The sequence below is a fragment of the Dermacentor albipictus genome, chromosome 5 (assembly GCF_038994185.2).
Source record: "Dermacentor albipictus isolate Rhodes 1998 colony chromosome 5, USDA_Dalb.pri_finalv2, whole genome shotgun sequence".
Lineage (NCBI taxonomy): Eukaryota > Metazoa > Arthropoda > Arachnida > Ixodida > Ixodidae > Dermacentor > Dermacentor albipictus.
The window spans coordinates 121,726,499-121,749,205 of record NC_091825.1 but is presented as its reverse complement, the minus strand read 5'-3'; the positions used below and the strand labels follow the sequence as shown (position 1 = coordinate 121,749,205).

At 45.4% G+C, this 22,707-nt stretch overlaps 1 protein-coding gene and 1 long non-coding RNA gene across 2 annotated transcripts in view; one reads left to right on the top strand and one right to left on the bottom strand.

The window, feature by feature from the left end:
• Window positions 1-22,707, bottom strand: part of Nup188 (nuclear pore complex protein Nup188) — a 76,000-nt gene that overhangs the window by 48,875 nt on the left and 4,418 nt on the right. Inside the window, exons 8-18 of the mRNA XM_065443948.1 lie at window positions 21,970-22,026; window positions 21,255-21,323; window positions 19,349-19,396; window positions 19,169-19,255; window positions 17,283-17,359; window positions 16,984-17,058; window positions 16,845-16,884; window positions 16,310-16,501; window positions 12,498-12,587; window positions 9,295-9,360; window positions 1,214-1,336 (exon numbers count right to left, since the gene is read on the bottom strand). Of these exons, the coding sequence (XP_065300020.1) occupies window positions 1,214-1,336; window positions 9,295-9,360; window positions 12,498-12,587; window positions 16,310-16,501; window positions 16,845-16,884; window positions 16,984-17,058; window positions 17,283-17,359; window positions 19,169-19,255; window positions 19,349-19,396; window positions 21,255-21,323; window positions 21,970-22,026 (924 nt within the window). The remainder of the gene's footprint in view (window positions 1-1,213; window positions 1,337-9,294; window positions 9,361-12,497; window positions 12,588-16,309; window positions 16,502-16,844; window positions 16,885-16,983; window positions 17,059-17,282; window positions 17,360-19,168; window positions 19,256-19,348; window positions 19,397-21,254; window positions 21,324-21,969; window positions 22,027-22,707) is intronic.
• LOC135911628 (uncharacterized) lies at window positions 431-22,482 on the top strand. Its single transcript, XR_010567409.1, has 4 exons — window positions 431-502; window positions 13,865-13,978; window positions 18,067-18,143; window positions 22,164-22,482. It is a non-coding gene; the product is annotated as an uncharacterized lncRNA (long non-coding RNA).

The following is a 22,707-nucleotide window of genomic DNA, read 5'->3' as shown; positions in this document are numbered from 1 at the left end:
CCCGGCCGGCACCCGCACATTTCTATAGGCCCGTACTTTCGTCATTTTGACCCTAAAATTGGCTTTCACCAGATAATTCGCACTTCACTGATCAGCACACACGTGCCTGACTGCTCTATGGCGACTCAATAGCGACCCCTTTACTGGCAGTGTCGGTATCGCCATAGCCTAGGTACTGTGAATGCATGAAACACACGTCAATTCCCATTGAAAACGCCTATTTTCGGCCTGCCATAGGACTATATTCAAGTGAAAAGGGTAGTTCACAATGAATTATTACAATTTTTACGCAACTGAAATTTGTCCAAAAATTGGCTGCGTAGTCAATCGAACACAAAACCAAAACCGTGTTTGCAGCTTTCACAACAGTCTACTGTCAGAGCCAGCCTAGGCAGCATCATCGCCATTGCCATCACAAGATGGTGAGAGATGAAGTTCTCACGCAGCATGACAGTGACAATGCGCCACTTTCATTCTTCAATTACAAAACCTCATTTAAAAGGTAACTTATTTTATATGCTAAGTTAGCAGCAACAAGTTGCATCATGTCTTTTATGGCATTTCAAGGAATTGCATGTGTTGCAGGATGAACTAGTGAAGTGGTTAGTCTAGACGTGGGCCACCACCCAGTTTGGGATTGTTCCAGAGTTGTTCGATAAGTACAGAATGTGAAACGTGCAATGGATCGTATGGAGGCCATATTGTGGTTTATAGACAGCAATAAAGTGCTGTCTGAGACTGTTGAGGGCGAACACTATGTGTAAATTTGCATACTGTGAAGGTAAAGTTTGCTGGTTGCATCTTCTTGTTCTTGCAAGAATAAGGCATGCTACGTATTTCTTGCTAAAAAATGAAGTGCACGTTGACGTTCTACTATGTTTAGGTGCTTTAATGGCCTTTTTATGTTAGTTTTCTACTTTGATAACATAGAGGTGCACATTCAATTCAGTGTTGTGTTAGAACTGGTCAAATACTGCGAAATCAATCAGTGTGTTTTAGCATCTTTTTCTGCGTCTTGTTTAATATGACCCACCAAATAATTAGATCAGTTTCATCGGTCATGCCAGACAGTACCTGGTTAGTCAATACCTGATTAGTCATGCCGTTTGGGTCGTCTGTCTTAGGAATTTTACAGTACTAGTTCAAAGTTCAGATGTACAGAAGTTTTTGACCAGACAGCCTCGGTTCATCTTTAATGAAGCAGCATACTCACATTATGCGAGCTCTCAGGGCTTGCCCTAGCTAATGCAGCTAGCATTTGGATTAGTGGTTCCGCCTTCAAGGGAAACATTTCTTCTGCTTCGACAAGCAGATGGCCTAGTCCAGAAGTTTCACCCTGCAATAAGAAGACAGTGGGAAAGGTCAGCAGTGCGTTCGAAGAGTGGCATAGTACAAGCACAGTTTTTTGCCCAGTCACTAGCAATTCATGTATTCTTTCCTCTCTGTTAGCAGTTTAGTTCTGAGTTCTTTGGAGTGTCATTTTTTTTTTCTCCAGACACAGCGTGCAAATTTTTCTCCAGAACTGTTGACACAGAAAGCACAAAACAGTTCATTTCACGATTAAGGTATAAGATGTGAATAAAGTATTGAAATATTTCAGTCACAGAAAAATCCACTTTTGATGTAGGTACTTCACCCATGACAGACTCTGAATCGGAAACACCTATTACAAATTCCTCATCGTAAAAGTTTTACTGCGCTAAGCACTCATGAGCTACAAATCAGGATTTCTCTGTAACATCACGCTCAAAGCTTTGGAAATGAAAGTAAAGCGAGAAAGGTTCATGAATTTACGTGGGTGTTAATGAAAAACCCCACAGCTCTGACGTGGGTGCTCTACCATTATGCCAAAATCACATTGCATATTCAGTGAAAAAAAGGAGTTGCATTATTTGAGTTCAAAAGACAGTTTAAGTGGGTCACATTAAATATAGCACCCAAAGACACAAAAGTTTGTTTTTTATGGTTCAAATTGAACCTTAAAACTTATGAGTACCCAGGGCCTCACCAGGCAAGCAACACTCCGCCTAGCCTTCTCCCATTTCACAAGGAAAAAAGTTTGCTTTATAATCTTACTGTGCCCTAGAAAGTGTGCTTTGTAGGTCACATTAAGGGTAGCACAAAGATTTGAAATTCTTTATTTACATCAAGTGTTTCAAAACTTTGTAGCATACACTCCCAGCAATGTGCTTACTCATGGCATCGCGATTAATAGTGCATTGCATCAGCCAAACAGCTACAGTAAAAGCTTGTTAATTTAAATTATGCGGAGATGCTACGAAAATTCAAATCATAGAAAATTCAAACAAATGAAAGTCAGAAAATATCACTTGGTCAAAGTGCATATATAGTCCAACGTAGCGTGAGCGCACATGCACGGACACACTGCGTCACATTTGCGTGAACATCTATAGTTCGACGCGCTGGCGCAGCCAACGTAACCAGACACGACCAACGCGGTCCGACATACCCAACGTCAAGATAGCTCTTGCTCCATCCGCGCGTTCATCGCGCTAACCCACAATGCATGGCACGGAGAAAAAAACATGACGCACTTTCGCCCGAAAGGTGAAGCATCAATTGTGATAGCAAATTAGCAGATAGCTATACGAAGTAAGGATATTGCTACGGGGTATGCTCCCACTGACGAAGAGCTGAGCAGGAAGAAGACGAAGTCGACGATTTAGAAGCTAGCGCGGGCTGTTGCCTCTTGGCCAAGCGCAGCGTATTTTCCTTGTAAATATATTTGTACATAGCTTGTCGTCTGCGTCTTTCTACGTAACATATTTGGTGGAGGTGGACGTTCCCTGTACCTCGTCACGGAGCTTCGCAGTGGCCGGTACGTCGAGCCTACCTTCATGGCTCCCGGCGACGCCAACCCGACTCCACCGGCTCCTTCACCTGCTGCCACTTCGACGACCTACATCACCCTCTCCGCTCCCCGTGATCCTGGCGTATTCTCGGCAAAAGATGGGGAAGACGTCGAGGACTGGCTCAGCCTTTACGAACACGTCAGCCGCAATAACCGGTGGGACCCCACTATCATGCTCGCCAACGTAGTCTTTTACCTCGGTGGCACACCTCGAGTTTGGTTTCGGACGCACGAAGAGGAGCTCACCAGTTGGGATTCGTTCAAGCAAAAGCTCCGAGACTTGTTCGGCAACCCCTACGGTCACAAACTTGCCGCGCAGAAGGCGCTTTCCGGCCGTGTGCAGACGTCAACAGAGCCCTATGTCACGTACATTCAGGACGTCCTGGCTCTGTGCCGCAAAGCTGATGCACACATGCCTGGGTCGGACAAGGTTTCCCACATCCTCAAAGGCATTGCCGATGACGCCTTCAACTTGCTCGTATTCAACAACGTCGCGACGGTGGATGCTGTTCTCAAAGAGTGCCGCCGCCTGGAACTCGCTAAAAGCAGACGTATCGATCAGCAGTTTGCCCGTCTGCCCAACACCCCAGCGACTTCTTCCTGTGCCGACGCTCCTCGTCTCAACACCACCGGCGATATTACCAAGATCGTTCGGCGTGCGATTGAGGCCGCCTATCCGGCTGCCTTCGACTCCAGCCCCACCAACGCACCAGCAGTCACGGTTTCCCTGATCCAGGCAGTTGTCCGCCAGGAGTTCGAAAACATGGGCCTTCACACCATCTGCTTGGCCCATCACCCTGATACCCATCCGGCTTCTTCGATTCCGCCCCGTCCCGCATCGTCTTACCCACCACGTTTCCGCAACCCAGCTGAATGGCGCCCTGCTGACGACAAGCCCATTTGTTTTCACTGCCGTCGCATCGGGCACATTTCTCGGCACTGTCGAAGTCGCTGGACTTCCCCGACCCGGTCTGCTTATACTGCCTATTCCCGCCCCTCGGGTGGCCCTTCTCGTCCTTATGCCGCACGCTCCGATAATGCCGCCACTGACTCTCCTGCGCCGAACCGCCCCTATTCTCGTTCACCTTCGCCCCAAGGACGACAATCTCGCTCTCCCCAGCCCCGTCGCTCCTTTTCGCCGACTCCCTTCGGACGCCGCTCCCAGCCGGAAAACTGAATGATGCAGCGCCTCGAGGTGACGCTGCATTGCTCCCTACGCCGCCAAATCCTCCACTGACGTTGCCCACTCATCTGAACCTTCTTGACGTGCAAGTCGACGGTGTTCCTGTATCTGCTCTTATAGACACTGGGGCGCATTTGTCGGTAATGAGCGCGGACTTTCGTACCCGCCTGAAAAAAATAATCACGCCCGCCACGACGCTTGTTGTCCGTGTCGCCGATGGCGGAACAGCCCCCGTAATTGGTATGTGTGCCGCCCGCGTCTCCTTCGCCGATCGCTCAACAGTCGTGCTATTCACAGTCATCGCCCACTGTCCCCACGACATCATCCTCGGCTTAGACTTCCTCTCCGCACATTCTGCTCTCATTGATTGTTCCGACAGTACTCTCCGCCTTGACCTGCCTGTTCTGGATCCCGCTGAACCACACCCCAGTCGCCTCAGTTCCGTCGACTTTGTTCGCTTGCCACCTACGGCACTGACTTACGTTGACCTAGTGTCATCCCCACCAGTGCCCGACGGTCACTATATCGCGGCTCCTCTACAAGACGTCCTCCTTACACACGGGATCACGGTACCTCATACCGTTTTATCTATTACGGCTAATTGCGTCTGCCTGCCAGTGGTCAATTTTGGCTTGACGACACAAGTGCTGCCACGCGGGATGTCTCTGGCCCAACTTTGCTCATTCGAAGATCACTCAATAGCATCTATTGAGGTAGACAGCAATTCAGCCGATCCTCCTCTACCATCTCAGTCGACAACTTGCACCATCGCCGACTTACAGAAAATGATTGCGCCCGACATGCCGTCCGAGCACGCTCGTGAGCTCTACCGCGTTCTGCTTTCCTACAACGATATTTTTGACTTTAACGATCGTCCTTTGGCCCAAACTACAACTGTTAAACATCGCATTAATACCGGCGATGCCCCTCCTATTCATCGCCGCCCGTATCGAGTGTCACCGGTTGAGCGTCAAGTTATTCACGCTGAAGTTCGCAAAATGCTTGCCAATAACATCATAGAACCGTCATGTAGTCCATGGGCGTCACCGGTTGTACTGGTAAAAAAGAAGGATGGTTCATGGCGCTTTTGCGTGGATTATCGGCACCTTAACAGGGTTACCAAAAAGGACGTGTATCCCCTACCTCGGATCGATGACGCCCTTGACTGCCTCCATGGTGCTCGCTACTTCTCTTCTATTGACCTCCGCTCCGGCTACTGGTTGCTGTGGACGATCTCGACCGCGAGAAGACTGCTTTTGTAACTCCGGACGGTCTTTATCAATTCAAAGTAATGCCGTTTGGTCTATGTAACGCTCCTGCCACTTTTGAACGCATGATGGACTCCCTTCTTCACGGTTTCAAATGGTCCACATGCCTGTGCTGCTTGGACGACGTCATAGTATTCTCCCCAACGTTCGCTACGCACCTCGAGCGCCTCTCGGCAGTCCTGGACGTTTTTCGTCGCGCCGGTCTGCAACTGAACGCATCGAAGTGCCAATTCGGCCGTCGCCAGATTACCGTCCTTGGGCATCTCGTTGACGCGAACGGAGTGCAACCGGACCCAGGCAAGATCCATGCTGTTACGCACTTTCCTGTTCCGAAGTGTGTCAAGGATGTGCGCAGCTTCATCGGCCTTTGTTCCTACTTCCGCCGTTTCGTGAAAAATTTCGCGGCCATAGCACGACCACTAACCGAGCTTTTGAAAAAAGACGCCCCTTTCCAGTGGGGCGTTAACGAGGCCTCTGCATTCTCGCATCTAATCGACGTTCTCACAACGCCTCCCGTTCTGGCCCATTTCGATCCGTCTGCGCCTACCGAAGTTCGTACTGATGCCAGCGGTCACGGAATTGGCGCAGTACTGGCACAACGCCAGCGCGGCAACGACCGTGTTATCGCTTACGCCAGCAGGCTCCTCTCACCCGCGGAGCGCAACTATTCCATCACTGAGCGTGAGTGTCTGGCCCTAGTTTGGGCGGTTGCGAAGTTCCGCCCATACTTATATGGCCGACCCTTTTCCGTTATCACAGACCATCACGCGCTTTGTTGGTTATGCTCATTGAAAGACCCTTCAGGAAGACTTGGTCGCTGGGCCCTACGCCTCCAAGAATATTCGTTCTCTGTCACCTACAAATCTGGCCGACTACACAAGGACGCTGACTGCCTGTCTCGCTACCCGGTAGACGAGCCTGACGACGCCGACAGTAGTACTGCCGACGGCATTTTCTCTGTGTCTGCCTTCGTTAACATTGCCGATGAGCAGTACCGAGACCTATCGCTGCGAGTACTCATCGAGCGTCTGCGCTCTACACCTACCGACGCATCCGTTCGCCGATATGTCCTCCAGGGCGGCATTCTGTACCGAAGGAACTTCCTCCCTGACGGATCTGATCTTCTTCTTGTCGTGCCAAAACATCTACGACAGACTGTGCTCTTTGAGATGCATGACGCACCTACTGCAGGACATCTTGGCGTAACCCGCACGTACGACCGCGTCCGCCGCCGCTTCTATTGGCCTGGTCTCGCTCGCTCTGTCCGACACTATGTTGCTGCCTGTGATACCTGCCAGCGTCGGAAAACACCTCAGGTGCTACCTGCCGGTCATCTCCAGCCGATCACTGTCCCTGTGGAACCGTTCTTTCGTGTTGGATTAGACCTCCTCGGTCCCTTTCCCACGTCATCCTCTGGGAACAAATGGGTAGCCGTCGCAACTGACTACGCCACCCGATACGCTATCACGCGGGCTCTCCCTACCAGTTGCGCCACTGACGTCGCGGACTTTCTCTTGCGGGACATTATCTTACTTCATGGCGCCCCGCGACAGCTGCTCACTGACCGTGGTCGTAACTTCCTCTCGAAAGTTATCGCCGACATTGTACGTTCCTGCTCCACTCAACACAAGCTGACTACCTCATACCATCCTCAAACCAATGGCCTGACAGAGCGGTTAAACCGTACTCTTACCGATATGCTGTCAAAGTATGTTTCCAAGGACCACCGCGACTGGGACATTGCGCTTCCTTACGTCACATTCGCTTATAATTCTTCCCGGCACGACACCGCCGGATTTTCTCCCTTTTATCTGCTCTACGGTCGCGAACCGACCTTGCCCCTTGACACGGCACTTCCTCCTGCTTCGATCTCAACAAGCGAGTATGCGCGCGACACCATCGCTCTCGCCGACCATGCACGCCAGCTTGCCCGTGCTCGACTGACGGACTCGCAAACCACTCAGCAGCGTCAGTACAACGCCCGCCACCGTGACGTGCAGTTTTCGCCTGGTGCGCTCGTGCTCTTGTGGTCGCCCTCTCGTCACGTCGGACTTTCACAAAAGCTCCTTTCGCGATACACAGGACCCTACCGCGTGCTGCGCCAGGTGACGCCTGTGACTTATGAAATTGCTCCTGTGAGCTCAACCTCGTCATCTACTCTGGCGTCTAGTGATGTCGTGCACGTCAGTAGGCTCAAGAGCTACTACACTGCTTCAGAGTCCAGCCTTTAGTCGCTCCGGGACGGCGCTTTTGCCGCCGGGGGTAGTGCTACGGGGTATGCTCCCACTGACGAAGAGCTGAGCAGGAAGAAGACGAAGTCGACGATTTAGAAGCTAGCGCGGGCTGTTGCCTCTTGGCCAAGCGCAGCGTATTTTCCTTGTAAATATATTTGTACATAGCCTGTCGTCTGCGTCTTTCTACGTAACAATATAATAGCTTCAGCGGCCGTAGAAACTTGTAAACATTTGCTTACTACTAATTAAGTTAACAAGCATGGTGTCAAGCACGCATGGGTAAACACGAACCCATCTTGCTCAATGACCGCGGAAACTCGCTAAAAATGCTGGAGTTAGAAATCGTGGCGGCAGCAGCGAGCGAACTGACCTTCGTGCATCTCTTGCTTCAACGCGAACGAAACGTCGAAGGCACAGCGCATACGAAGTTACCAACCCTACGCACACTCTGCAAACATCGCAAATTGCTTTGAAGATGAGGCCCACGTGGGCACACACTTTGGCCACATCGCAGATCGCTTTCAAGATACGGCACCTGCACGGCCGCACCTTGAGCGGCAGCTGCCGTAGAAGAATGCAGCCCCTCTCTTGCCTCAACCCCTTGCCACGCGCATGACAGTTGACATTCCATTATGCTGTACTTTAAATTATTGAGAAAGAGGGATAAAGTGTAAATCGTTGTACATGTCCTCATAGCTATCTTGCAGGCCACCACGTTGTGCGTGAGGAAGGAGGAGGAGGAATAAACCTTTATTGTAGAACCAGCACTTTATGATGGCCGGGCCTAAGCCTCCCACGAAGGGACGTTGAGGACTTGCCTCGCCGCCGCCTCGCGGGCGTGCTGGGTCGCCCAGGTTTGGTCGTCGAGGGCGGAGCTCCGCAGAGCCTCATGCAACCTCGACGAGAGAGTCGTGGTGCTAGTCTGCGTGTACTGTGTTGGGCACTCCCATAGCATATGCGGAAGCGTAGCCGGGTGAATTCCACAGCACCGGCAGTTGGGGGTAGTATAGACATTCTTTTTTTTTTTAATTTTACGAGATAGTATGCCGTCAGTTACACAAATAAAATGTCCAGACTGAATGCCACATAAATGCAAGGCAACAATAACTCAAGCAATACCACCACTGCCACATCAGCTTTAGGCCTCCTACAGGTATGGTTCAGCGTGCATTACCCTTAATCACAAAAACCATTGCTCACAATAACACATAAAAATGTGAAACTTTTTTCTCCCCCTTGCCACTTCAAACATTGCAAGACAGCATGTGAAAGCTATAAAGATGCCACTCTACGTATCACGTGCCATGAAAGTATTGAAGAAAATGAGGTCACTTCACAACATGTGTACAAATGTTGCAAGTCATTCGTACTGCGGCACGGCCTTCAATATAAAAATCGCAATGCTAACCGTAAAAGCTGGCATTGCCTAGCTGTATAAAACTGTGATACCCCTTGCGCATGTTTCTAGCCCAGATGGGGCATGCAATGGTTTCTTTAAATCTAGAATGCTGGATCCAAACTCATCCAGATTAAGCTACATTTCAATTCAAGACAGGATGTCAACTAATACTCAGGGCAGCATTGTGGTACTATAGATACACAGCCGGGGCCATCGAAGGGTCAAGCATGCTTAGAAAAAATTGCAGGGTGTGACAAAAAAAAAGCACTACAAGAAATGGAATATTGGAAAAGGGATATCCCGGGGAAGACAGGGAAAACCAACAGCAAGGAACAAACCTCCTTCCAGAAGTCTTGGGCAACAGTTGGGTACTCAAGAAGCTTCTCTGCAAGATGAAACAGTGGCTGCAATAGAGAATAAAAACCAAGAACCATCCATTACACCCGCAGCACCCAACATAGCAAGTCAATGAGTACTTCACTAGTCCTTTAAACGTGAGCAGAACAGTAAGACATGGTGTGTTCTCTATTCACACAACTGTCAGAAATCATAAGAAAAAGAAATCAGCAGACTTCAGCGGTTCCTCGTGCTCATTTGCTGTGACAGCCACGGGCTCTCACAATGGGCACAGCCATAAAAGAGCAACTTACACTTTGTGATGCCTGCAACGTGAGCCTTGTTCTGCAGTATTGCCTGTCATTACCTCCGAAATACAATTGATCCTCCACATAACGAACATGTAGATAGCAAATTATCGGCTATAGTGAAGTAAATCTCAAATGTTTCCTGTCGTTATCAGCGGGTAACGAATATATGGTTATCAGCGGGTAACGAATATATGCTTACATTAAATACTGGATATAATGAAAGCATTTTTGTATCACATGCGACTTTGTCATAACAAGGTTGAACTGTATATGCACTGAGGCCACCACACTCAGAGTCTGCGTGGTGTATGGTTGGTAATATTGATGAAAGATGCATCGAGTAAATGTATCCCACACCACAATTCATCTTCACCGATGTCTGCTTTTCATTTAATTGACCTGATTGCTTAGGCCTGTTCGATTAATCGTTTTTGAGAGTTTGACGGGAGTTGCGCGAAGATTTTCAAATCGTACTGGAATGGTGGCTGCTGTGGTAGAGTGACTGTCGACTGTTTTTCCCAGTGATGCTGCGCCAAACACTTCCCCTCTCTTTCCCCACGTACCACCACACTTCTGAAGCTGGAGGCTTGAAATGCCCTCGCAATTCCGGGCACACTACAGCAACCTAGTCATTGATCGCCGTGCCACTCCCAGTCCACTAAAGACATGGTACGGCATGCCTGCCAGTTTGGAGCATGTATTTGACATAGCGACGGAGGTCGTGTTGATTCTGGCAAATCTATAGCATCCCAGCATCTATTTTCGCATGCTGTTTCCATGGCCACTCAAAGAAGGTGTTGATTTCACCCAAACATCCCAGCCAATCGACATTCCTTTGGTCTTTAGGAAAGAGCATGTGGTTTACAATCGTAAACCAGTAATTTTCTTTTCTCTGTGCATACAACAATTTCTTGCACATAAGTTGGACTTCACCTTGCACTTTTGCCATTTTATAATGTATACTGTTTATCTTTTCAAAAGCCAGTAGTGCCAACTACATTTAGCCTTTAACAAGTTAAAGATTATCCTGTATCAAACGTTCAAAAATTAGTGTTTCAAACTTAGTTCCATCTCTCAAACATCAAAATAGGGTCCTACAAAAGTAAATACTAACTGTGTTTCACACGTTTTAAGCGTGCCCTGCAAGAATTTTGATTATTCAATTAATCCATGAAAAACCCTGCATAGAATGCAATTAATTGATTAAAGGCTAAAATAATGAATGATTAATTGTTAATCAAATAAAAAAATTAATCAACCATCCATAGCACGGTGAACTAAACCCCGTAGAAATCGCCAAGCGTGAGTGTGGTGTAATAGCTCAGTGGTAAGGCTCACCCAACACCAAACTGAACAGTGATGTTGGGGCATAGGTGTGAACCCTGATGAAACCGGTGGCAGCCACCTGAGCGACGCGGGGACCAGAGCCGAAGAACGCTTTTGTTTACCCCTTTGGGTTTTTGGGTGCCTTTTTCAAAGTGCAACAAATTCAATTTCTCTCCAATTTCTGTCCAACTGGCAATATACTGATTAATGTTCTGAATTGTTTCATCTGAAAATTTTAACAGGCGTTAAGGCATGCTAATTAATTAATTTAATTAGATATAAAATAAACACAATCAAGATAATCAGTGTTCTTCAGCCAACAAGGTGTCCTCGTCATTGTCTCGTCAAGACACCTCATAATCAATACCAAAGTCCTCTAAATCAGAGTTCATAAGTTCATGAAGGTATGCATCAATCAAAAAAAAAAAAGAGAAAGTGCAGCCTTTTTGCGTCGGTTTGCCATGTCAGAAAAGACATGAGCAACACAAACAATTGATACAGAATTACTGCATATGGCTCCCTTTAAGGAGCCAGAGTTGAGACCTTGTTTTCCCAATCGCCACTCACACAACCGCTCTTCAAACATAGTCAAGTGGTTCCAAAGCAACCACACAACGCAAAGAAGCCATCACTCTGTCACCACAGTTCCATGCTTTCTTCAATGACCAACGTCCAGATGACTGCTTCCAAAATTTGTCTATATTGTGTTGTTTTTGTGTGTGTGTGTGTGTGTGTGTGCAGACATCACACAATAAAACCCTTATTTTTTTCCGTATTTTGAAGTCGTCCAAGGCTGCTGGTTGGCATGTGTTTCGACACATGGAGCCACTAAGCTGTGCACAATGATAGATTTAGCACTAGGCGACATCATCTAAATGCATGCAGTGGGATATTTCTATTCATTCAGAATAAATTGGACAATTACCATAGCTAATATGCGCAAGTTTGTAATAAAGTTGTCTTCAACTGTCCCACACAAAGCAGGTAGGCCACGGCGGGTCAGCATACATCAAACACAATCATTCATGTCATAATGGGCTTGACTCCTGTAAATGTGACGTGTGGCTTTCCCTCGAAAACATGGTTCGTTTTGCATGCAAGATGGTGGACCTGTGCACAACCTTGGCTCCTAAAGGAGCCATATACAGAAACTCTAAATCAATAAGCTTTCTCGCTCCATCTGTCGTATAAGAACAAAATCTACCATAAAATTTCAGTGTAACCAACTTCTGGTTAGATAAGAACATTAATGAAGCGTGAGCCGGACATCAACAAAAAGAGCATCTATATACACACACAGTCGTGACTTCCAACAGTTCATTGTTGTGATCCTGTTGCTACTTTATACACAACTGACATCAATTTAATCTTAGCAAATCAGTGCGCAGATCTGAAAAAATGCAAAGGCTTGATGACCTATCAATTCTAAGTAGTCCGTGCCGGCACACCCAGAAAATCAAATTATTTTCCTGTTAGTGCAAAAGGCACAATGGTGCAACAAATCTACAGATGTTTCACGTTGAGAAATTATCTTGGGAATGGCTTCCTAAAGGGCTAAGTCTCCTCACCTCAATGGGACCAAGGCTGCGATGATTGAACGATTCAACCAGGAGAATGATGAGCTCGTAGACAATGGCATGAACCTTGTTCGGAAGGATCTGTGAAACGATGTCAAGCAGAGTACATGCCTCGGGATATTATTATTATTTTTTTAATAGTACTACAGCACTTCTCACAATTCAACTAAGTGTGTTGCTTTTGTGCCTCCTTATACCGAAATTCAAGTGCTTCCAAAACAATCGGTATCTGGACTTGTCTAGCACATCTTGAGCTGTAATGTCTTCGAAGGCATAGGAAACTTACAGTGGTCTGACCCTGCTTCCACACTCTTTGCCATTTATGCATTCATTCATTTGAATTGAGCATAGAAAGAATTTAAAGACTCATTGGAGCAGCTGATTACAGCACATCTGACTTAGGTGAAAAATAACTGTAGTAAAATTCATACATGTATTTGTTCCCATGTTAGCAGTTGAAGTCACTAAAACTATCATAACCTTGTCACACTGTGTAAGTGACACTATTAGTGAGGCTCCATTATAACCTTGCCAGTTGCTTCAAGAAACCTCAAACACACAAAACATGATCAGTCACAGAGTGCGGTTAGTTTTGCAAAGTTGTCAGCAACTGCTGTCACCACTGAAACGGAACATTTAATATTGCAGCGAGGGTATAAGGTGCTAAGTGTGGAATGCAAAGACTGCCCCCAAAAGGATGTTGCCAGAAGTGACATCTGTTTATTCGAGAAATTATCTATTGTACTTCTTCCAAGCACGCAGCGAATAGCATTGAAGAGATTGCGCCTCCTTGTTTGACCACTTTCTTTATAGTTATCTTCCTACTTTTTTTGTGTAGAATTAAGGTAGCTGTAGAATTTCTGTAGATATTTTCCAAGATATTTACGTAAGTGTCCTGTACTCCTTGATTACACAATGCCAATATGACTGCTGGTAGTATCTCTACTGAATCTAATGCCTTTTCATAATCTATGAAAGCCATATAGAGAGGCTGATTGTACTCTGCAGATTTCTCAATTACCTGATTAATGACATGGATGTGATCAATTGTAAAGTATTCCTTCCCGAAGCCAGCCTCTTCCCTTGGTTGACCAAAGTCCAGTGTTGCCCTCATTCTATTGCAAATTAACTTGGTGAATATTTTATATAGTACTGGGAGTAAGCTAATCGGCCTATAATTTTTCAATTCTTTAACACGTCCCTTTTCGTGGATTAGTATAATGTTTCCATTCTTACAGTTTTCAGGGACCATTAATGTCGATACACACTTCACAGAGAGCTGCCAGTTTTTCAAGCATTATGTCTCCTACATCTTTGATTAAATCCACTGTTATTCCACCTTCTACCACTTTTCCCAGTTTCATGCCTTCCAAGGCCCTTCTGACCTCATCTCTAGTTATAGAAGGAGTCTCTGCAACCTGTTCATTATTGTTCCGTGTGGAGATGTCCTGACTCCTCTGGGTACTGCACAGGTCAGTATAGAATTCTTCCGCTGCTTTTACTATACTTTTGAGATTGCCGATGATATTACCCTGCTTATCTTTCGGTGCATACATCTTGCTTTGTCCTACGCCAAGTTTCCTTCTCACTGATGTCATGCTGCGTCCATCTTTTACAGCTTCCTCACTCTTTCTCACATTGTAATTTCAAATATCCCTTATTTTTGCCTTGTTGATCAGTTTTGATAGTTCCGTAAGCTCCATCTTATCTCTTCAGTTAGACACGTTCATTCTTTGTCGTTTCTTTATTAGATCCTTTGTTACTTGTCATCCGTGAAATATCTGAAGCGCAGATGATTGTGAAATTGGGTGATAAGTGTGTTAGCTTCCCTTCACTGGCTCTCACAGAAAAAGAACTAAGTTTCTTGGAGGCAGCATCACATGACTCGTAACTATGTTACATGAATGCGCATGTGCAGTCTACACTGCTTCACATGTATAAAATCGATTCAGTGGTACAATAAACTTAGTTGAAAGTTTGCGCTTGGTGTGTCGTGTTCTCTCACGTCCGTGTCGTTTTTTGTTGCGCAATATCATTTGAGTAATGGATTACCAACTTGCCCGGAATGCTGCTCTCATTACTTGGGAGAGTTTGCCTACTGGTTGCCTTGGTGCCTTCCTCCCACTTTAACTGTTGCCTCTGAATGCAGCCTAGTTACAGTTTCATTCATTACCTCTATGTCATCTTCATCTCTCTGTTCTAAGGCTGCATATTTGTTTGCAAGTACCAGCCTGAATTTGTCTGCTTTTACCCTTACTGCACCTATGTTGGCCTTATCTCCTTGACCAACTTTACTCTTTCTCTCTTCAAATTGAGGTGAATCCTAGCTTTCACTAACGTATGATCACTGCACTTTATCCAACCTAACGCTTGCACTTTACCCTACCTAATCATGCTACACGCAATAGTTACTCAATATTTTCATGTTAAAAGAAGGTCTTCAGGACTTCCCTATCAGCAAAGCACATGGAACTTGTCTCAAATCATGGCATTACCCTTTGCTTGGTTAAATATGCATATAAAATTAAATTAGAAGGTATTTTCATTAGAACAACAAGGCAATTCTGGATCAGGTAGCCAAGAACTAACATAGTACAGCCTACGCTCGTTACAATGGACCCGGGTACAACAGACTTTTGGATATAACAGACCATATTTCAGCCTTAGTTTGTTCTACCTATTACTGCAACGATGTTCACTTTTAACAGACTGCGCTACAATGGACTATCAGCTACAGCGGACAAAATCAGCAGCAATTTTTTTTCAAAATCGGGCGCATAAAACATATTTTTGCAGAGCTGACATGGGCTGACAACTGACTTGTGCAGGTCAGCTGACGATTGTGGCTCAATATTACACGCGCGAGGGAGGAAGACGGGGCAGGAACGCGCCGCATGGCATGCACGCAAGGCATGGAGGCGAGAGAGAGAGGTTTAGACTCCAGCAGTTGCTGCTTACGGCGCGGCCACCTTATCTTGAAAGTGATCTGCAATGTGGACAAAGTACACGCCCGCGTAGGCGCCGTATTTTGATAGCAATCTGCAATGTGGACAAAGTGTTCCCGGTGCTGGTAGCTTCGCATGCGCTGCGCCTTCGACGTTTTGTTCGCATTGAGGTGAGAGACAGCACTCAATGGGCTGTCAAGGTCAATGCACTCGCTGCTGCTGTTGCGCTTATCTTGATTAATTTGCTATCAAAATCGATGCTTTGCCTTTTGGGCAAAACTGCAATGTTTTTTATTTGTTTTTTACTTGGAACGTTTGTTACTCACTCTTAGCAATAAAGTTGTTAGACATCGTGACAAAAGTTTTGGAAGTGAGGCGTTTTGAATATAATGAACTTCGGATAATACGGACATCTTTTGTTGGATTATCATGGTCCGTTTTAACGAGAGTCGACTGTAAATAGGTAATTGCAGGTAACCATGATCAAGTGCCTTTGTTTTGTATAACTTCAAAACCTTGCACAGCCTTAAGTAAGCAAAGTTTTTCAGCGTTTACTGCTGTTCTTGCATAGTTGAACAGGTTTTTGTTATAAGTATGTTGCATTTCCTGCTTTTTTTTATGCAACTGTCTCGTATCTTTCATATCCTTTACTGTTAATTTCTTTTTCTCCTTTATGCCATTTTTTGCAATGCGAAATGCTATAACCACCCTTTTATAATGCCCTTTGGGCGAGTGTAGATATATGAATAGACTAATTCATGAAAGGAGCACCATGAAACAGTACAATGATAAGGAGCACCACGAAGCAGCAAGCAGCAATGAGATAAAGATGCTGATCCCGATAACCCTAAAACGTACCCCATCCCCAAAGAAAGCGGGGTGCCGCAGTGCACTGTTGAGATAGCCAAAGGCGTCCATACGGAGAGCCTCTTTTCCCAGTCCGGCTGTCCGAGTGCCCGGCAGGATCCAGGAGCGAACGAGAAGCCATGAGAGCAGCAAGGGGCCATGGGCTGGGTTTCCACCCAGACAGGACATGCTGCGGTCTAGTTGCTGCATGCAGACGGAAAGCACAACGCTGCTGTGCTATGGCGCCAACCACACTTGCACACATAACGAAACAGAGGGGCCACATCCCACATTTTGTAAGGAAGTTTACGTATCCAGTGCAGATGTGTTGATAGGTGGTGCAATAGTGATTCACACAAGCCCATACACACACGGAGCACTACACTTGCAACAGAGGGGTTTATTTCCATGACTGTGAAATAAATATGGGGAGAGAGACAGAGAGTCAAATTCCAAACCCAAAAATTAAAACAAGCTGACGTGAAAAAGATAGTATATACACATACAAAATGCACAGAAACATACATTCCACTAAACGTTGTCTCACCTGCAGTGCATCCGGATCTTTCAGCAGCTGATGGTCTGTCCTGAATGGGGGGGAGGGAGGAATAAGAAAAAGGAAAAACAAAAAGCTCAAGTTCCCAACTTGACTCTCAACTTTGACAGTGAAGGATGAAGACACTCACATCTTGCTATCCTGGTGGCATCGATGTAGCCAGTCAAGATCAAGGCTCTCTATGAGCACAAGGCATTCTAAGTAACTGCAACAAAGTCCAACGAAAGTGATAGGCGCACATATGCAGGGAGTCAGCATTTTCCAAGTACAATGTGGTGCACAAAGGTAGGCTTGCATTACCAGAACGTGCTTCTCGCTCACAGTCTCAAAGTGCACTTAAAATGCTATGACCCAGTCATCAGATTCACTTTAGTCACATGCAAGTGCGAAATTTTGGAGCTCGATTTATAATATGTCCACCTCACATACCTTATAAGGTCGAGCATGGGCCTGTGGCTGTCACCTAGAAGCTTCCTGAAAGAACGTCGCTGCCCAAAGTTGTGCTTCTGTTGGAGAACAAGCAATAAGAATCAATGTAGAACACAAAGAACAAAGAGCAAGGAATGGAAACAATAAGTGATATGATTGATTAATTTATTTATTTATTTGGATTAAAGTTGCAAGGTTGACATTCGGACAAGTTGGTACAGACCCATTAGAAAACAAAAGTAACGAAGCAGACACCAAAAAAAGAAAAAAAAAGAGACCACAAGTCCTTTTGGCAACTTTATTTTTGTCCTCGTCTGCTGTGCTACGCCCATTTCATGATGGTTTCAACATTTCAAAGCAACACTCAGCTGGTGAAAGAGAGCTGTAAAGAGAGGAGGGGCTTTAGTATTTTGGCCATCTGGCATTCCTTATAAGAGCACCAACAGAAAATGTATGCCTCATTTTCATTTCCTTATTGGAGAGCTGTTGACCCACTAAATACACTACGGAACCAGAACTCCTTTAAAGTACAACAAATAACTAATTATGTTATTCACTGCATATTCATTGCATAGCACTGCAGTGCATGTTATTCATTGCCTCACATGGCACATCGCATTGTGGCAGAAGTATCAAACTTTAATTGAATTCTGGGGCTGTATGCGCCAAAACCACAATCAGATTATGAGGCATGCCATAGTAGCAAACTACGAATTAATTTTGACACCCTAGTGTTCTTTAATGTGTCCCTAAATCTAAGTGCATGAGCGTTTTTTTATTTCAGCCCCGTCAAAATGTGGCTGCTCTGACCAGGATCAAACCCGCAACCTTGAGAAATGCCATAGCCGCAGAGCTACCGTGGTGGGTAAAGAAACGTTCATTCTATGTGTGACCGCTGCCATAGTGTCACCTAGACCCTACAGTGCGCTTTAATTTGGCTCTGCCTCTGTACACCCTGTGTTAAGTTATCCACTGGACAAATTTTCATGGTGCTTATTTTCAGAAATAGCAAAAACATACCGTACCATACCTTGGACTAAAATTTATCCCATTTCCCAGAAACTACTGTCATGCCTATAGTAGCAGCGTTTCCTTGCCTTCTCACGACACCTTTTCCCTATCACTCTTGCCCCCCCCCTCCCCTTGCACGAGAACTGCGAGTAAAAGTGGCAAGGCTGTCACTTACTCGTTTCGCGATTTCATTGGTTCTACTCATTATCTGCCTCACCTCCCACCTCCTCTCAACCATTCTATCTAGCTTCCCTCTGGACTAGTACGTTAGTAGAAAGGTAAGCGCTGCAATTTCTGCAACGCTTTTACTGGGGGTCACGGATAATTATAGCTGTCAAGAGGCTAACGTGGTGACGCCCAGGAAGCTCCAGAGGGTATTGTGCACACTTGATGCGGTGCAAAGGTACACACAAGTTTCTCGCATCGCCTTTCTTCTCTGCCACACTCCTGTCATGTATACACACCCTCTGAACCACCCCCCAACGCGGTGTGCAAGACAGCAGCAGCAGCAGCAGCAGCAGCAGCAGTGGGAAAGTTGAAGGAAGAGGCAAAGAAAGCTTAACTCAAGATGTTTCCTCTCAGTACTGTAATGTTCTCTTTTTTTTTTGTTTTTTGCAGCTCAGTAATGTGCACCTAAAACTCAGTAAACAAGCATTTTTGCATTCCACCCTTTAGAATGTGGCCACCATGGCTGGGAATTGAACCTATGACCTTTAGCTCAACAGCAGAATGCCACAGTGCAGGGCTTTTAATTTATAAATTAAACTATGTGAAGTTAATTAAAGCGCGGTTATACCTAAGGACAGAATAACTCTTGTACATTGCCACCACCAGAATGTGGTAATATGGAAATGCCACAGTCAAGGTTCCCATACCTGAAACACGTCGAGGAGCTGAATAATGTTTTCCAGCTTTGGCTGTATATCCTTATAGTAGAGCAGGACGATCTTTAAAAGCTCACACTGAAAGACAGCAAATAAAAAAATATATATTAAGGAACCACAATAAGATGTAAGAGAAATGAGATTGAGGGTGGCATGCTCAGAAGCACTCACTTGTTCTTGCAGTGTGTAGTTGACCCATTGACCAATCAGAGTGTTCGTCTGAAATGAAGCAGATCAGATGCCCTGAACAGAATTACATGACCCAGCACAGAAATCATATTGAGTTGGTAAGTAAACCAGACAACTGTAGTGTAAAAGAAACAATGTCCTTGAATAACAAGTGCCTGGCATGTGTTGCTGTGTTCATAGGTTCAATCAGCTGAGCTTGACGTACTAGTGACTTGGTCATTTTCTACTGAACTTTCTTTTACATAAAACATAGATCCAAGCCTGAGCAATTCTAGAAAAATGAACTGGAAAGTGTCAGACTGCCCTAAATAATTTATTATACTTGTTTTAATGAAACAGTTTCAGTTTCAGTAACCAGATGGTGGATATGTTATGACAGCATGATACACTGGCTTGCTCTGTTCCTTCGATCGAAGCCATAAGAAATGTGCCAGAACATCTTCTTTTAATGAGAAAATTTATCACACCTAGCCTTATTGCTACATGACATTAGCGAATTCTGCTATGTGCCATGACATCATGATAATGTCGATGACGCCAGGTCGAGCACTTTAAGAAAGCTACAGATATTCTGAGAATTGTCTACTAAAGTGTAAGCATTGTTTGGCTCGGATGTGACTTCGTTTTTGCTTACTTATGCTTACTTGCCTTTCCCAGCTTATGCATGTCTACCCATGGCCTTTACGGTTACAAAGAGTGGTTAGGCTTTAGCATACAAATGTCAGATTGTCTCGCCGGATCCGACCACTTCAATGCAATTGTAGCAATTCAGCAAGAATGCCGGGCGCGAACGCGCTTCAACGGAGCAGAGCGGTTGAAAGGGAACGCCAGCTGCCACAGTAGCGCATGAGGCATAGCGTGAGGGGACAGTGTATCACTGAGATGGTATTTCACCTTCGCTGTCACTTTCACAAGCCTGTATTATGCGTACATTCCTTGTCCACACAAGCTCTCACCTTCATTCTCACTGCACCTCGGCAAGGCCCAATGAAAACGTGCTCGCTTGCCCGCGACGTGCTCATAACTCGAAGGACGCTCAGCAGCATTCAATTGGACATTGGGCCACCCCAAAATCTCAAGTAGGCCCACCTCCAAACTTAGGTTGCCCCCCTCCCCCCCCCCCCCCGCCCCCAGATTTCAAGCTGGCCCCCCTCAAATTTCACATTAGCCCACCCTCGAAGTTAAGTTGGGTCACTCTCAAATTTCAAATTGGCCCACCCCCAAATTTAAGTATGCCCAACCCACATTTCAAATTCGCCCATCCCCAAACTTCAAGCTGGCCCACATGCAAAGTTCAGTTGGCACAACCCTACTAAACGCTTCCCCATGCATTTTCTTAGAAGCCCTATGTATCTCTACGGGCATTCTATTTTTATTTTGTTTAACTTGTTCCTTATCGCTTAAAAAAGCTACCAATCTCCTACTTTACACTATCACAATGAATAAATATCTTAACTTTGCAAATTACTATGCATTTTTGTCCAAATACAAGGCATTACACGTATCGCGTGACAGAGCTGGGGAGCTCGCCAAAGGAAGCTCACACTTCAAAACCTTAACTTCACAATCAACTTACAATAACTTGTAAGTGCTTCCCAACATCCTGACACATGTAAGAAGCACATGGTAAAGTTTGAACAACTTCGCAAGTATGCATCAGTAGTCCTTTAAAACTACATTCCAGTGAGAAAAGTCCAAACCTACCGCATGCATGTTCCAGGAGCCTTTGTGGCTTTGTTTATTTTCGAAAATGCTGTCAATTTCACAACATGCACAGGAAACGGCAGGGACACATGATATGATAAAGCATGGCACAGACTGCTAGCATGAGGAATGAAGGGGCGCAGAAGCGCAAGGCAGTGAACTTTTAAAAGTGATGCTAGCTTACCATGTAAGGTCCATGAGACTCTCTTGAGGGCTGCTGGATTTCAACTATCAAATCCAACTGCTCAATAATCTGTTGGGGTAAGTCAGAGTTGACTTCAGTGATCGTGCATTCTATGAGCCAGATTAAATGCTATAGTCCCCACAACGCCCGCAATATTCCAACCATGAAGAGTAATAATATGATGAGTTCTATTATAGCAAAGTTCGTGCAAACAATTTCTGTTAATTCAAACTATATGAGGCATGTAAATTTTGTTTGAATGGTATGCTAGCAAAAAAAGAAATTGAGAACCTTTTGCAGCTTTCGAACATGGCTGAATTAGGAGAGAACTCAATTTAAACAACGCAGAATTGAAAGAAGTTAGCTATAGCAGAAACCACACAGTTGTACTGCACTTTTATGAAGTGACAATGCAAACAATCAGAACTGTCAGACAAGCACAATCAATGTTGAAGTTCACTTCTCATGCAACCCAAGCAAACCTTATCACTTGAGTTGATTTAGTCAGATGAAGCCAAGTTAGATTGCACAAGTTAAGAAAAAGTGAGTCCAAGTGTGTGGAGAGAATTTTTTTTTAGATACTATGCCCAGCACATCATGGCATACAAAAACTGAAAGTTGGAGTCCATTCATTGATATTTTCATAAACATGTTTTACAGAACGTTCTATCAAGACATATACTAAACTTAAAAAGATCGAAAGTGAAATTGGTACCTTTTTGATGATTATCTCATTTTCATTGAAGCGCTCCAAAAATCCATCGAACAATCTCTAAACAGAAACGAAAGACATTAAGGAACATTCTCTTCAATCAATTGCAACTTCAAATAAAGACATGATTAAAAAGAAATCATAGTTTCAAGTTTCCAGTTTTAACAGTGCAAATAATTTTATACATTCCCATCAAGGTTCCAACCCTGTCCATCTCAGGAGGATATATCCGGACGTCTACTCAGATGATAACTGCAAGCTATGCAGCAGGGCTCACGCAACTCTTAGACACATTCTCTGGGAATGTGACATTATATGCGAAGAAAATGCAGTTTCCCCAGATGAAGCTGCGGCGCGATGGACGGCCGCGTTGCGCAGCTCAAACCTCGGAAATCAACTATGGGCCATCCAGCAAGCCCGTGAGGCGGCGAGGAGACAGGATCTCCGGACCTCCTCGGGGGTGGCCTAGGCCCAGGCCACGAATTTGCCGGATTGTTAATAAAGTTGTTACCACCACCACCACCACCCATCAAGGTACTGTTGGTCAACATGTGCCAATGCACCAGCACACGAATGAGTACACAAAGTGTTCAACAATACTGCAGTTGATACAGTCAATGCAGCTTGCCAAAAAATGAAACCTTGAAGAAAGCTAAGTGTTATAGGCATCAAGTTCATCAAGTTCACTAATCCGCATCAAACACATACATGACGCTGAAGACCAGCGGAAAAAGCTGCCAA